This window comes from Callorhinus ursinus, unplaced genomic scaffold (assembly GCF_003265705.2).
Source record: "Callorhinus ursinus isolate GAN/ISIS: 27379988/994484 unplaced genomic scaffold, GSC_fseal_2.0 scaffold25, whole genome shotgun sequence".
In the NCBI taxonomy this organism is placed as follows: Eukaryota; Metazoa; Chordata; class Mammalia; order Carnivora; family Otariidae; genus Callorhinus; species Callorhinus ursinus.
Genome location: NW_027397087.1, coordinates 40,351,666 through 40,366,959, shown reverse-complemented (window position 1 = coordinate 40,366,959; position 15,294 = coordinate 40,351,666). Strand labels below are relative to the sequence as shown.

The window sequence follows — 15,294 nt, the reverse complement described above, 5'->3', positions numbered from 1 at the left end:
AATTCTACTCCTGAAACTATTATTACACTAAATATTAACTAAATGGAATTTAAATAAAAACTTGAAAAAAAAAGTGAATGTTTCTAAAGTAACTTTGATCTCTCATTAGTCCCCTAATCAAAAATCATCAATTTTCCCCACTGACTACTACCTTAAGAAATACTATACGTTTCCCTACGTTACTTTCACTTCACACATGCTCTGCACTTCAATAGCTGTCTTAACTTACTCTCATCTAAAAGGCCAACCACTTGTTAAAATCCATCACATCTTTTAAACACTTCTTCTGCAACCTCCATGAAATATTTCCTGACCTATCCCCTACAAGAGAGATGACCCTGTCCTGCCCTGAACACCTGCAATAGTTTTCTTGTGGTAATAAGTTCTATTTTACCCCACCCTTCGACTACAAATTCATGAGAGTAGTAAATGTATCATATTCAGCAATTAAATCTCTCTACTGGATAAAAGTACCTTGCACTAGGTAAGTACCCAATAATATCTGTTACTGAACTGAAGGAGAAATACAGCTCCCAACTTTTAGATTTTTACAAGTTTCAAGTTAAACTTAGGCCAAGATCATTGTCGGTTTCAATTACTGCTTTTGAAACTGCTGGCTGCTTATAGACCAGAGTTCATTACCTGCTTTGAGCATCTGTCTTCTCTAGCTTTTCTTGAAGTTGAATCCAGTCAATCAATGCTTTGAAATCTCTTACATAGTTATCCAGCATCATTAGCACCTCCTAATTAAAACAAACAATAATCATTAAATTCCATTCTGATACTGAAAAGTTTTAAGAACAAACTTTAAACTGAAGGACTTGGGAATTAATAATTTTTACATTATACTCCTCATTGAGAAAGCAGCAAAACCTACTGATTTAGTTTTTTGGGTCTTATTTTATTTTTATTCTCACTATATGGGAAGAAGTTAGTAAAGCTGAGAATCTAAGGATCAAGAGATAGTGCTGATATTCCTTCTCAAGCCCCGCCCCCAAATGACCATTCTTTTAATAAACCTTTTTTATTATTAAGTTTAATAAACAGTAAAATGCATACAACCAAATGTACAGATTAATTATTTCAAAGCAAAGACCCCTGCATCCATCCACCCAGAACAATTTTAGTCTTTAAAAGTTACCTGGTGTCCCCTCCTGATCACTACTCTATCCTTGCTCCAAGGCAACCACTGCTTTGACTTCTAAGAGTTTAATTTTACCTGATTATGAAATTCATATAAATGAAATCATAGACTATTTATTATTTTGTGACTTTTTTTTTAAAGATTTTATTTATTTGAGAGAGAGAGAATGGGAGATAGAGAGCATGAGAGGGAAGAGGGTCAGAGGGAGAAGCAGACTCCCTGCTGAGCAGGGAGCCCGATGTGGGACTCGATCCCGGGACTCCAGGATCATGACCTGAGCCGAAGGCAGTTGCTTAACCAAATGAGCCACCCAGGCGCCCATTTTGTGACTTCTTTTGTACTTTGGTTTACTAGGTTCATTCATACTGCAGAATGAACCTGCAATACATTTACTGTCATTCTCCAAGGTCACTACTGAAGAATATTTTATTGCATGCATATTTATTTATCCAATCTATAGGTTAAGAACATTGGGGTGATTTCCAAATTATATGCTGTTATTTATATTCATGTCCTCTGCACATACGTATGCATTTCTGTTGAGGATAAGCCAAAGAGTGAAAATACTGAGTCACAGGATAAGCATATGTTCTACTCTAGTATATAACACCAAACTGTTTTCCAAAGTGGTTGCCACTCCCCACCAACAGTGTATATGAGTTCTTGCTCCACACCCTCAACTACTCCTCGTATTGTCCATTTGGGGTTTTCTTTATTTTTAACCTGAGCCATTCTGGTTGATGTTGTGTAATGGCTTCATTTTTGTTTTAATATGATGTTTATTAATGATTTTCAGCCCTTTTTCATATGCTGATTAGCCATTCTCATTTTGTGAAGTGCCTATTCAAGACTCTAGCCCAAGTGCCTATTAAACACTCCTGCCTTTTTCTTTTTGATAGGAAGGAGTTCCTTACATCTTTTGGATATGGGCCTTTTTTTGGTTATATGTGCTGTACATATATACTTGCCTTTTCACTCTAATGGAATAGAATCTTTTGATGAACATAAATTCCTAATATTAAGGTAGTCTAACTTCTGACTCTTTTACCTAAGACTGATACTATTTGTGTCATTTTTAAGCAATTATTTTCCTACCATAGGTCAGGAAGATATTCTCTAACATTACCTTTTAGAGCATAGGTCTTTTTCTGGAGTCTCTCCTCTGTTATATTGATGTTTATTCTTGTAACAATACCAAACTAACTTACACTGCTGTAGCTCTAAAATAAAACTCAAGGGGCGCCTGGGTGGCTCAGTAGGTTAATCGTCCAACTCTTGATTTCAGCTCAGATCATGATCTCAGGGTTGTTAAGACCAAGCCCCACGACAGGCATGGCGCTGGGCGTGGAGCCTAAGATTCTCTCTCCCAGAGCAGTTAGGATGGCAGATGTGTAAGGGACCCTAATTTCGTCTGGTCCCCGGAATTTGGCTAGTTATCAAATCATTCTCAACACCTGAGAAATCAACTGGAGATATGAGAAAAGATTTGCTGCAATTCTACAAATAGAATAGTGACCACCTTTCGCAAGGTAGGAGGTGCAAAGAAGTGAATCCGAGGTGATATATCTGAAGATAAATCACAGGGGGAGGGAACCTCCATAAGTCAGGTACCGGAAAGTGTTATAAGCTGGAGAGCACAAAATCAGAACTTTTAGAAGTCTGCCTGAAAGGTGCTCAGGTATCAAAGTGGGGCAGAATCCCAGGTGGGACAGCATGGCCTCAAGATCCCCGGGGTCACAAAAAGAAAGGGGACAGAGTTCCCAAGCACTGGAGCGGGGAAGCCAGCTAAAAACAGTGAGTCCAAGCACTGGCTTTCCGCTCAGTGTCGCCATAAACTACAAACCACTGTGAGGTTGGGCGACTGCTCTCTGAGCAGGGGTCCACTGAGAGGCAGACCCACAGGGAGAATCCCCTACCTCCCCTGGGAAGAACGGTGCAGGTGCACACCACACGAGTCTGTAAAATTTGGAGACTCCAGACAGGGTCCAGGTCACATACCTGAGATAAAAACACCCAGTCACAGGCTGGGTGAACACAGAGTGTGGATGAAAATCAGGGAGACAAGAGTGATTAACTGCTTTTCTGTGAGGGCTCACTGAAGAGTGGGCAGGGGCCCTCAAACTTTCAGCTCTGGGGTTAGAGATCAGGGCGCCACCATTTTCATTCCCCCCATTGGTGCTGAAAGCCTTCAGGCACCAAAATAGCCACATAGTATAACCGGGGGCCACTTACACTGAGCCCAGACTGCTGGCAAAGGGGGATGCAATTCTGCCAGGGCAATGACACCTGAGAATCAGCACAATAGGCCCCTCCCCCAGAAGACCAGCAGAAACATCCAGCTAATCCCATGTTTCACAGAGAGCTGCAAAACTCCAGCTCTTGGGGAAAACAGTATATAGCATTCTTACTATTCTACAGTCTTTCAGTTTCATATTTTTTTCCTTTTCAGCTATTTTATTTTATCAATTTTTTAAGTCTTTTTTATTTTCATTTCTACATTTACATTTTATATATACTCCATGTTCATGGACTGGAAGAACAAATACTGCTAAAATGTCTATGCCACCCAGACAGATCTACATGTTCAATGCAAACCCTATCAAAATACCACCAGCATTTTTCAAAGAGCTAGAACAAACAATCCTAAGATTTGTATGGAACCAAAAATGACCCTGAATAGCCAAAGGAATGTTGAAAAAGAAAAGTAAAGCAGGAGGCATCACAATTCCCAACTTCAAGCTCTATTACAAAGCTTTATTCATCAAGACAGTATGGTACTGGCACAGACACACATATCAATGGAACAGAATAGAGAACCCAGAAATGGACCCTCAACTCTATGGTCAACTAATCTTTGACAAAGCAGGAAAGCCAATGGATAAAAGACAGTCTCTTTAACAAATGGAAAGAATATCCAGTGGATAAAAGTCTCTTTAACACATGCAGAAAAATGAAACTGGACCATTTCCTTACACCATACAAAAAAAATAGACTCAAAATGGATGAAAGATCTAAATGTGAGACAGGAATCCATCAAAGTCCTAGAGGAGAACACAGGCAGCAACCTCTCTGACCTTGGCCACAGCCTCCATGCTAGACAAGTCTCCAAAGGGGAAAAAAAGGCAAAAATGAAATTATTGGGACTTCAAGATAAAAAGCTCCTGCACAGCAAAGGAAGCAGTCGACAAAACCAAGACAGCCAACAGAATGGGAGAAGATATTTGCAAATGATGTATCAGATAAAGGGCTAGTATCCAAAATCTATAAGAACTTATCAAGCTTAAATAAATTAATATAAATAAAATGAATAAAATCTCAAAACCCAGTACAGTAAATCCTCCAACTATATCTTTGACTGTAGGGTGGCCTAGGCTAATGCCAGCCCTTCGAATTTCCATTAAAATTCAGAATCAGTTTCTCAATTTCCCAGGGGGAAAAAGGTAGAATTTTATTTGTAATTGCACTGATTCTATAGATCAACTAGAAGAAAACTAACATTTTTATAATACTGTCTTTTCTATTGTATGAAGAAATTTGTATATACTATATGTATTTGTATTTTATTCAATGTCTCTCAAAATTTATCACAGTTTTCTGTGTAGAGGTTTTGCACATCTTTTATTAGCTTTAGCCCTAAGAATAAATGCTAGTTGCTTTAAATTTTTTTCATTTTCTGTTACTGTTGATGTTTATATTTTGAACTTGTATCCAGCAACTTTAACTCAATACATCTAATAACTGCTCTTTAGATTCTTCTAGATTTTCTAAGTATATAAATGTAAATATGTCATCTGTGAATAACAACACATTTCTTTCTTTCTCTCCAAGCCTTATATATTTTATATATTATTCTTGTCTTCCTATGTTGGCTAGGTTCTTAATTAAGTACAATGTTGAATAGAAATAAAGAAAGCAGACTCTGTCTCCTTCCCAATTTCAGAAGGAAAGTTCTCAACATTTCACCATTAAGTATGATGTTTACATAGGCTTTCTGGAAGTTTCTATCAGTAAGGATGTTCTCTTTTATTCTCAGTTTGCTAGTTTTATCATGAATAGGTGCTGAATTTCATCAGATATTTTTCCTAGATCTATTGGGACAAACATATGACTTTTCATCTTTATCATCAAATTTGGTAAATACTAATTTCATACTGAAAGGTTAAAACCAACATTTCAATACTAGAATGAACCTAATTTGATTGTGATGTACTGTCTGATATTTGAATCACCAGATTTAATGTATCAATATTTGGTATAGTATTTGTGCATCTGTACTCCTAAGTGGTCTATACTTTCCTCTCTCATAAAAGCTTTGGTTATCAAGATTATGCTGAAAAGAGTTGTCTCTTTTTCTGTGTTCTAGAAAAGTTTGTGTAATACTGGCTTTTTTTTTTTGGCTCAAAATATAACATTTTTTGTTAAGATATGATTCACACACTACAAAATTTACCATTTAAAATTATACAATCTGGTCATTTTTTTATGTTATGTTAATCACCATACATTACATCATTAGTTTTTGATGTAGTGTTCCATGATTCATTGTTTGCATATAACACCCAGTGCTCCACGCAGAACGTGCCCTCTTTAATATCCATCACCAGGCTAACCCATCCTCCCACCCCCTCCCCTCTAGAACCCTCAGTTTGTTTTTCAGAGTCCATAATCTCTCATGGTTCGTCTCCCCCTCCGATTTCCCCCCAATCTGGTCATTTTTAGTATATGCACAGAGCTGTGTAACTAATTCCAGAACAATGTCATCACCCCAAAACGAGATCCAGTACCCATTAATAGTCACTCCCCATCTTCCTCTCTCTCCAACCCTTGGAAACCACTACTCTGCTTTCTGTCTCTATGGATTGGCCAGTTCTGGACATTTCAAATAAACAGAATCATATAGAATATGGTCTCTTGTGGCTGGATTTTTTTTAATTAACGTTTTCAAGGTTCATCTACCTGGTAGCACGTATCTGTACTTCAGTACTTTTTAGACTAAATAATTGCATAAACACATTTTGTTTATTCACTTATCAAGTGATGGAAATTTGGCTTGTTTCCACTTTTTGCCCATTATGAATAATGCTGCTATGAACATTCATGTACAAGTTTTTTTATGAACATATGTTTTCTAATTCTGTTGGGTGTATTACCTAGTAGTGGATATACTAAGTCATATGTAACTCTAAATTTAACATGAACTACCAAAACTTTCTCAACACCACCACACTATTTTACATTTTGATCAGCAATATACAGGCACATCTCATTTTATTATCCTTTGTTTTATGGCAGTTAGGAGATATCATGTTTTTTACAAATTAAAGGTTTGTGGCAACCCTGCATTGAGCAAGTCTATCTATGCCATTTCTAACAGTGCTTATTTCATGTCACTGTGTTACATTTTGGTAATTCTTATATCTCAAACTTTTTCATTACTGTTGTATTTGTTATGGTGATCTATAATCAGTGATTACAACTCATTGAAACCTCAAATGATTGTCAGCAATTTTTAGCAATAAAATATTTTTATTTAAGGCAAATACATTGTTTCCCTAGATATGATGCTACTGCACTAAGATTATAGTATAAACATAACTTTTATATGAACTGGGAAACCAAAAAATTCACTTGACTCGCTTTATTGAAGTATTTGCTTTATTGCAGTGGTCTGGAACTTAACCTGTAGGATGTCCAAGGTATGTCTGTATGAGGGTCTAAATTATTCACATTCTCAGGAGCACTTGCTATTTTCCAACTTGCTGAGTCTCGTCATCCTAATAAGTGTAAAGTGGTATTATTATGCTTTTAATCTGCATTTCCCTGAGGACTAAAATTGTTGAGCATATTTTCATGTGTTTTTTTTTTCTTCTTTCATGTGTTTTTTGGACACAGCATACCTTCTCTGAAGAAACATCTATTCATTTGCCCCCCCCCTTTTTTTAGAGAGGGAAATGGGGAGGGTCAGAGGGAGAGGAAGAGAGAGAACCTTAAGCAGGCTCCTGGACCAAAGCAGAGCCGATGCAGGGCTTGATCTCACAACCCTGAGATCATGACCTGAGCCGAAATCATGAGTCCAACACTTAAACAACTGAGCCACCCAGGATCCCCTGAGCATTTTTAATGTAGGTTATTTGTCCTTTATATTTTTGAGCTGCAAGAGTTCTTTATATACTCCGGATATTTCAATGTTATGATACATGGCTTGAAAATATTTTGCCTCATTCTGTGGAGTGTCCAATAACACACCTAAGTTTTTAATATTATTGAAGTTCAATTATTTTTTCTTTGGTTACTTGCATTTTGGGTATCATATCTAAGAAATTATTCCAAGTCGAAGGTCACAAAGATTCACACCTGTTTTCTTCAAAGAATTTCATAGTTTTAGCTTTTACATTTAGGTCTTTAATCGATTTTCAGTTATTTTTTTACATACGGTGTGAGGAAGGGATTCAAATTCATTCCGTGTGTGTGGGTATCTAGTTGATACCAGCACCATTTGTTGAAAGACTATTCTTTCTCCATTTAATGTCTTGGCACCCTTGTCAAAAATCAGTGATCACAAGGGCACCTGGTTGGCTCAATCATTAAGCCTCTCTCCCTCTGTCCCTCTCCCCACTCATGCACTCTATCTTTATTTCTTAATGTATTTATTTTATTTTATGTTATGTTATGCTAGTCACCATACATCACCAGTCCTCTTTTTAAATAAATCTTAAAAAAAAAAAAAATCAATGGTCACAGATGTGTAGATTTATTTCCAGGCTCTCAATTCTTTTCCATTGATCTATATCTATCCTTATTCCGTACCATGCTATTTTGATTACTGTAGCTTTGTAGTGAGTTTTCAATTTAGGGAGTGTGGGCCTTCCAACTTTGTTCTTTTTCAAGACTGTTTTGGCTATTTTGTGTCCCTTGCATTTCCATGCAAATTTTAGGATAAGCTTGTCCATTTGGCAAAAAAGGAGATTAGAATTTTGGTAGGAATTGCACTGAATCTGCATATCACTTTGGGGAACATTGCCATTTTATTTTTTTAATTTAAACTCAATTAATTAACATATAATGTATTACTGGCTTCAGAGGTAGAGGTCAGCGATTTATCAGTCTTATATAATACCCAGTGCTCATTCCATCATGCACCCTCCTTAATATCCATCATCCAGTAACCCCATCCCCCCAGCACCTTCCCCTCCAGCAACCCTCAGTGTTTCCTATGATTAAGAATCTCATATAGTTTGTCTCCCTCTCTGATATCATCTTATTTTTAAATCTCTTCCCATATGATCCTCTGTTTTGTTTCTTAAATTCCACATATGATTGAGATCATTGGATAATTGTCTTTCTCCCATTGATTTATTTCACATAGCATAATACCCTCTAGTTCCATCCGTGTTGTTGCAAATGTCATGATTTCATTTTTTTGATGGCTGAGTAGGATTCCATTGTATATATATATACACACCAAATTTTCTTTATCTATTCATCTGTCCACCAACATCTGGGCTCTTGCCATAGTTTGGCTATTGTGGACACTGCTGCTATAAACATTGGTGTGTAGGTGTCCCTTCAAATCACTACATTTGTGTCTTTGGGGTAAATACCCAGTAGTGCAATTGCTGGGTCATAGGGTAGCTCTATTTTCAACCTTTTGAGGAACCTCCACACTGTTTTTCAGAGTGCCTGTACCAGTTTGCATTCCTACCAACAGTGTACAAGAGTTCTCTTTTCTCTGCATCCTCTCCAACATCTGTTATTTCCTGACTTGGTAATTTTAGCCATTCTGACTGGTGTGAGGTGGTATCTCATTGTGGTTTTGATTCGGATATTCCTGATGCCGAGTGATGCTGAGCATTTTTTCATGTGTCTGTTGGCCATTCGTATGTCTTCTTTGGAGAAACATCTCTTCATGTCTTCTGCCCATTTCTTGATTGGATTTCTTTTTTTTTTTTTTGGTGTGGAGTTTGATAAGCTCTTTATAGATTTTGGATAGTAGCCCTTTATCTGATATGTCATTTGCAAATATCTTCTCCCATTCTGTTGGCTGTCTTTTGGTTTTGTCGACTGTTTCCTTTGCTGTGCAAGAGCTTTTTATCTTGATGAAGCCCCAATAGTACATTTTTGCCTTTTTTTCCCTTGCCTTTGGAGACTTGTCTAGCAAGAAGTTGCTGCAGCCAAGGTCAAAGAGGTTGCTGCCTGTGTTCTCCTCAAGGATTTTGATGGATTCCTGTCTCACCTTCACGTCTTTCATCCATTTTGAGTCTTATTTTTGTGTGTGGTGTAAGGAAATGGTCCAGTTTCATTCTTCTGCATGTGGCTGTCCAATTTTCCCAACACCATTTGTTGTCTTTTTTCCACTGGACATTCTTTCCCGCTTAGTCCAAGATTAGTTGGCCATAGAGTTGAGGGTCCATTTCTGGGCTCTCTGTTCTGTTCCACTGATCTATGTGTCTGTTTTTGTGCCAGTACCATACTGTCTGGATGATTACAGCTTTGTAATAGAACTTGAAGTCCGGAACTGTGATGCCACCAGTTTTGGTTTTCTTTTTCAACATTCCTTTGGCTCTTCGGGGTCTTTTCTGGTTCCATACAAATTTTAGGATTATTTTTTCCAGCTCTGTGAAAAAACTTGATGGTATTTTGATAGGGATTGCATTAAATGTGTAGATTGCTCTAGGTAGCATAGACATTTTAACAATATTTGCTCTTCCAATCCATGAGCATGTAACGTTTTTCCATTTCTTTGTGTCTTCCTCAATTTCTTTCATGAGTGTTCTATAATTTCCTGAGTATAGATCCTTTGCCTCTCTGGTTAGGTTTATTCCTAGGCATCTTATGGTTTTGGTGCAGTTATAGATGGGATCGACTCCTTAATTTCTTTCTTCTGTCTCATTGTTAGTGTATAGAAATGCAACTGATTTCTGTGCATTGATTTTATATCCTGCCACTTTGTTGAATTCCTGTATGAGTTCTAGAAATTTTGGGGTTAAGTCTTTTGGGTTTTCCACAGAGTATCATGTCATCTGCAAAGAGTGAGAGAATTTGACTTCTTTGCCAATTCGGATGTCTTCTATTTCTTTTTGTTGTCTGATTGCTGAGGCTAGGACTTCTAATACTATGTTGAACAGCAGTGGTGATAGTGGACATCCCTGCCGTGTTCCTGATCTTAGGAGAAATGCTCTCAGTTTTTCCCCGTTGAGAATGATATTTGCTGTGGGTTTTTGGTATATGGCTTTTAGAGCACTGCCATCTTAAGTCTTTCAACCCATAAGTTCAGATGTCTTCTTCTTTATTTAGATCTTCTTTGATTTCTTTTAATGATGTTTTGTAGTTTTTAATGTACGAGTCTTAAATGTCTTTGGTTAAATTTATTCCTAAATGTTTTTTTTCTTTTTGATGCAACTATAATTGGACTGCTTTAATTTCATTTTTTACTGTGCATTACTGACAGAAATACAGAAATGCAACTGATTTTTGTGTATTGATCTTGTGTTTTGCAACCTTGCTGAGTTTGTTTATTAGTTCTAATAGTTTATATGTGTTCACAGATTCTTTAGAGTTTTCTATATATAGACCCATGTCATCTGCAAATATAGTTTTACTTCTTCCTTTCCATCAGGATGCTTTCTATTTCTTTATCTTGTCTAATTGCCCTGGCCAGAACCTCAAGTACAATACTGAACATAAGCAGCAAGAGCAGACATCAATGTTTTGTTTCTGATCTTAACAGGGAAATCTAATTTTCTTCTTTGGATAATCCAAGTTACATTACTGTGACACTACATTCTACACATGTGGCAAAGATTTTTTTTTTTCTCAGCACTAATTAGTCTTGCATATTAATGGCAATGAAAATTTATATAAGACTGTAAAAGCACAGACCATGGAGATCCACTCCATTGCTCAGAAAGAACATATCTCCAATGTAAGTATGTGTGTAGACAGTGGTTAATTGGCTAACGTTGCCATTTAAATGTACAAGACAAAGAACTTTAAAGAACTTCACTATTAGTTTCATAACATTCTCACCTTACTATAAAGACAAAGGTGTCTCATTTTACTATAAAAGACAACTTTCCATACTCCCAAGATGATTATCAAAAAATACCAACTATAAAAATGATCATTTGGTTTATAAATATATCACTTTTCCATAACTAAGTCTTACTGACCTTCTAGTTTCAGTGGAACTCAAAATCTAAAAAACACTTTCACTGATAAATGTTTTCTAAAATATAGATATACTTTGGAAATCAGACCCAAAACTAATAAATGTATGCCAAATTAGTCACAAATGAAATACAGTACCAACTTCACTTTAGTCATTAAAGTTACATTCTAACTTAAAATACTCTTCTGAACAAAAAAGTATTGGTTATTTCCTTTCAAAGGTAATCCTTCATGCCAAAACACTGGTAATAAAAGTCTTCTACAATCAGGAAAAAGAAAAATTAAAAAATTTACTTGGCTTCCTTTTCTCGATTCTATAAATATAATTCAAATTCAATTAAATTCAACTTAAATCACCTACATTAGACTCAGAAAGATATAATTCAGAATAATTTATTTCAGAATTTTTTTGCTTTCCCTTTTAGCTAAAAAAAAAAAGACGAAAAAGAGAAGGAAGAAAAACTCTCTAACACTCAGGAATATAAGCAGCTATACTTCTGATACTAGTTGGCACAGAGAAAGTATATTTGGTGGCTTAAACAACCTATTTTAAGGAATGTTGAGCACAATGTTATCAGAAATGATCAGAGTGGCACCATGCAACTGTAATCCGAGTCATGTTTTATGAACAAGGGAATACAAACAAGACAAGCAGCAGGAGCAGCCTCTTAGTCACTGATGCACATCTTTCTCCCTACAGCTATGAAGGCCATTTTGTCAAGCAGGATGAAAAAGAACAAAAGTGGCTCTGAAAGTAATGTTATAGGCATTCAGATAACTACATATAGATATACAGCTAAAATTACCAATTAGTTTACCAATTGGCTGCAACGAATTTGATTGGTTTGTAATTAATTCTAGTTACTGGCGCACAAAGCAGGATGGTTGGCGCCATCCCTTTGTCCTCCTGACACATAATACTAGTGCACAGGCCCTTAAGCCCAGAACATCAACACAGCCCTCCAATTCAGCTACAGGAATGAGCACCGTGGTTACCCCTGTAGTGATGAAGGGATGGAAACATGCATCACGTGAGAAGTCAGTGATAAAAGGAACCTTCTAAGAAAGAGCTTTACCAAAAGTGAAACAAGTTTTAAAAAGCATTAATTTTTAAGAACTTAGTTTTTTAAAAGCTACTAATGGAATAAATAGTTCAAAAGGGAAATCATCTGAAAGGAAAATGGCAAGTAAACCACTTTCAAAACTAATAGTATCATTCACAGTCATCTTCAACCTTCAATCATTCATCTCTTTCAAACACCTCTCCTTAATTTTCAGTATAAGCAGCTTGCTTAAAAAAAAAAATACAAAACATATTCAATGAATGAAAACCTATAAATGAAAATCTGCTAATGGAAACCATTCTCCTATAATTCAATCTTTACCATGATCTTTGTGGATAAATAACATTTGCAGTTGCCTGGGTAATGATACAAATATCTTACTACAGTAGCTAATTTTTATTTCAACTCATTTGCAAATTGGCTTGACTACACACTTTTATGGTATTTCCCACAGAAAACTCAGAGACCTACTGCAGCTAAGAATAAATAAACAAAGATGCCAAAAAATATTTTGTTACAAAGCTCAAAATAGCTTATTCAATCAAATCTGCCACTGATGCCTGCATGGTTATCTAAACATCTGCTTCAGGCATTTCTTCTGCCAGAATATTTTCCCAATACCAAGCTAAAAGCTTATTTTCAGGCTGAAGGTTCTCAGCCCTCATCTAGACCAAAATCATCATTTATAAACACAAAGGTAGAATAAGGTTTAGTGACTTCTTCCAAAGTCATACAACCAGCTTAGCAGAAACACAGAAATAACTACTATCTGATGAGATCTACTACTTTCCCTGCAAAGGACAGTACAAATACCACGTGCAAAAACTCTTCCACAATCCTACAACCGAAAGTCACCTCTCCTGCTATAAATATTACCAACTAAAAATAACTAATGGGCAAAACTCCTAACTGCTATTCCTGAACCTGAAAGGGAGAAAACACTTTTCTCCCTCATGCCATTTATTTGTAATAATGCATTTCACATCCTAAGAGAAAAATACCATGATGTTTTTCTACAATTTTAACCTCTATTGAGTCACCATGCATGGAAGAGCAAAATTTACTTCAAAGACATAAACAGGGGGTGCTTGGGTGGCTCTAACAGTTGAGTGTCTGCCTTCGGCTCAGGTCGTAATCCTGGGGACTTGGGGTTGAGCCCCACATCAGCATCTGGCTCCCTGCTCAGTGGGGAGCCTGCTTCTTCCTCCGCCTGCCACTTCCCCTGCTAAGCTCGCTCTTTCTCACTCTCTGTCAAATAAATAAATTTAATTTAATTTAAAAAAGGCCCTCCCCCATAAAAAAAAGACAGATTCTTTCTCCTCAGCAAAAAAGATCTCAAATTCTTTTCATAATCGAGAGGAATAATATAACAGAATTATAACCTTTACTGTTCATCTTGTGATCTGGAAACCAAGAAGATCTATGTACTACACTCATCTGGTAAATTTCTATCATTTCAAAATAACAGAAAATAATTGAAAAAAATTAAAAAAACAGAATCCCTCAATGAAAAATATAAATAACCCAATATAATATCCACAGCAGCAGTAGCACAGATATTCCTATTTTCTTTAAGATTTTATTTATTTATCTGAGAGACAGCACACTAGAGAGCAAGAACAAGCAAGAGTAGGGGGGCAAAGGAAGAGGGAGAAGCAGGCTCCCCCGTGAGCAGGGAGCCTGATGTGGGACTCGACCCCAGGACCCTGGGATCATGACCTGAGCCAAAGGCAGATGCTTAACCGACTGAGCCACCCAGACACCCCAGATATTCCTTTCTAAAAGAAAGTCCCTAAATTTTTTTAAAACTTTGATTTTTAAATCAATCTGATATGTTTGACCTAAAACAGTTTTGTTATACTTATAACTTTTTCAGGCTCATGAATTGCACACAAAACAGTGCATGCTATAATATATAATCAGTGAACAATTGTTGCATGAAAGATAAGTCCATTTAAGTTCTAGCCTTTAGCTCTGCTGTTAATTCATTACATAATGTCAGACATGTCACTTAGTTTTACACATTTCTATTGGTGAAATAGAAGGCTGGGTTATATAATTTCTAAAATCATATTCAGATATCATGATTTCTGATACTATTTAACATTCTGCTATTTTTGATTCTAATACAAATCATATGTATATTTTTAATTTTTTTCTGACAAACCAAAATTAAAATTTATGTCTGCTTATATGTCTTGATTTTTTAAATGTTAAGTTTTATAGGAAAAAAATTCTCTAATTATAAATAGGAAACAAGAACTATACCTTTCATGGAAACTGCTCTATCTCCCAGAATCCTGAAAAATTCACCCTTTGATACTTCTAAAACTCAACTCTCTTAAGAAATTTCATATTCTATTGTGAATACAGTTGAATTACGTCAGTATTAGTGTAGCTGTTAAGTGTACATTTTTAAAAATTTTTTATCCTTTATCAAAAAATCATTTCTGAGGCAACTAACTTAATTTTAAAACAAAAATACTTTGAGAAAGATCACTGCAGTTTAAGTTTAATGATAAAGATGACACGTTAAAAATAAACTAATTGCAAGATTCTAGAAATACTATCATATTGTGGGCGGAGCAAGATGGCGGAGGAGTAGGAGACCTAGATTTCGTGGGGTCTCAGGAATTCAGCTGAATACGGATCAAACCATTCTGAACACCTACGAACTCAACAGGAGATCGAACAGGAGAGTAGCAACAATTCTCTGAACAGAGAAGCGACCACTTCCTGGAAGGTAGGACGTGCAGAGAAGTGAATCCGAGGTGATATTCGGGAGGATAGACGGCGGGGGAGGGGGCCTCCTTCGGCCGCTTATGGCAAGTGATAGAGCCGCGGAGCACAAAATCGGACCTTTTAGAAGTTGGCTCCGCGGAGGGACGTCGCTGCAGTGGCTAAGCGGGGGGGGGGGGG

The 15,294-nt window shown here is 36.6% G+C and overlaps 1 protein-coding gene across 4 annotated transcripts in view; it reads right to left on the bottom strand.

The window, feature by feature from the left end:
* The window catches only part of SCAPER (S-phase cyclin A associated protein in the ER), a 539,023-nt gene that overhangs the window by 449,940 nt on the left and 73,789 nt on the right, over positions 1–15,294 (bottom strand). For all 4 annotated transcript variants that reach the window (XM_025883907.2, XM_025883909.2, XM_025883908.2 and 1 more), the window contains one exon: positions 643–743. In XM_025883907.2, the coding sequence (XP_025739692.1) occupies positions 643–743 (101 nt within the window). The remainder of the gene's footprint in view (positions 1–642; positions 744–15,294) is intronic.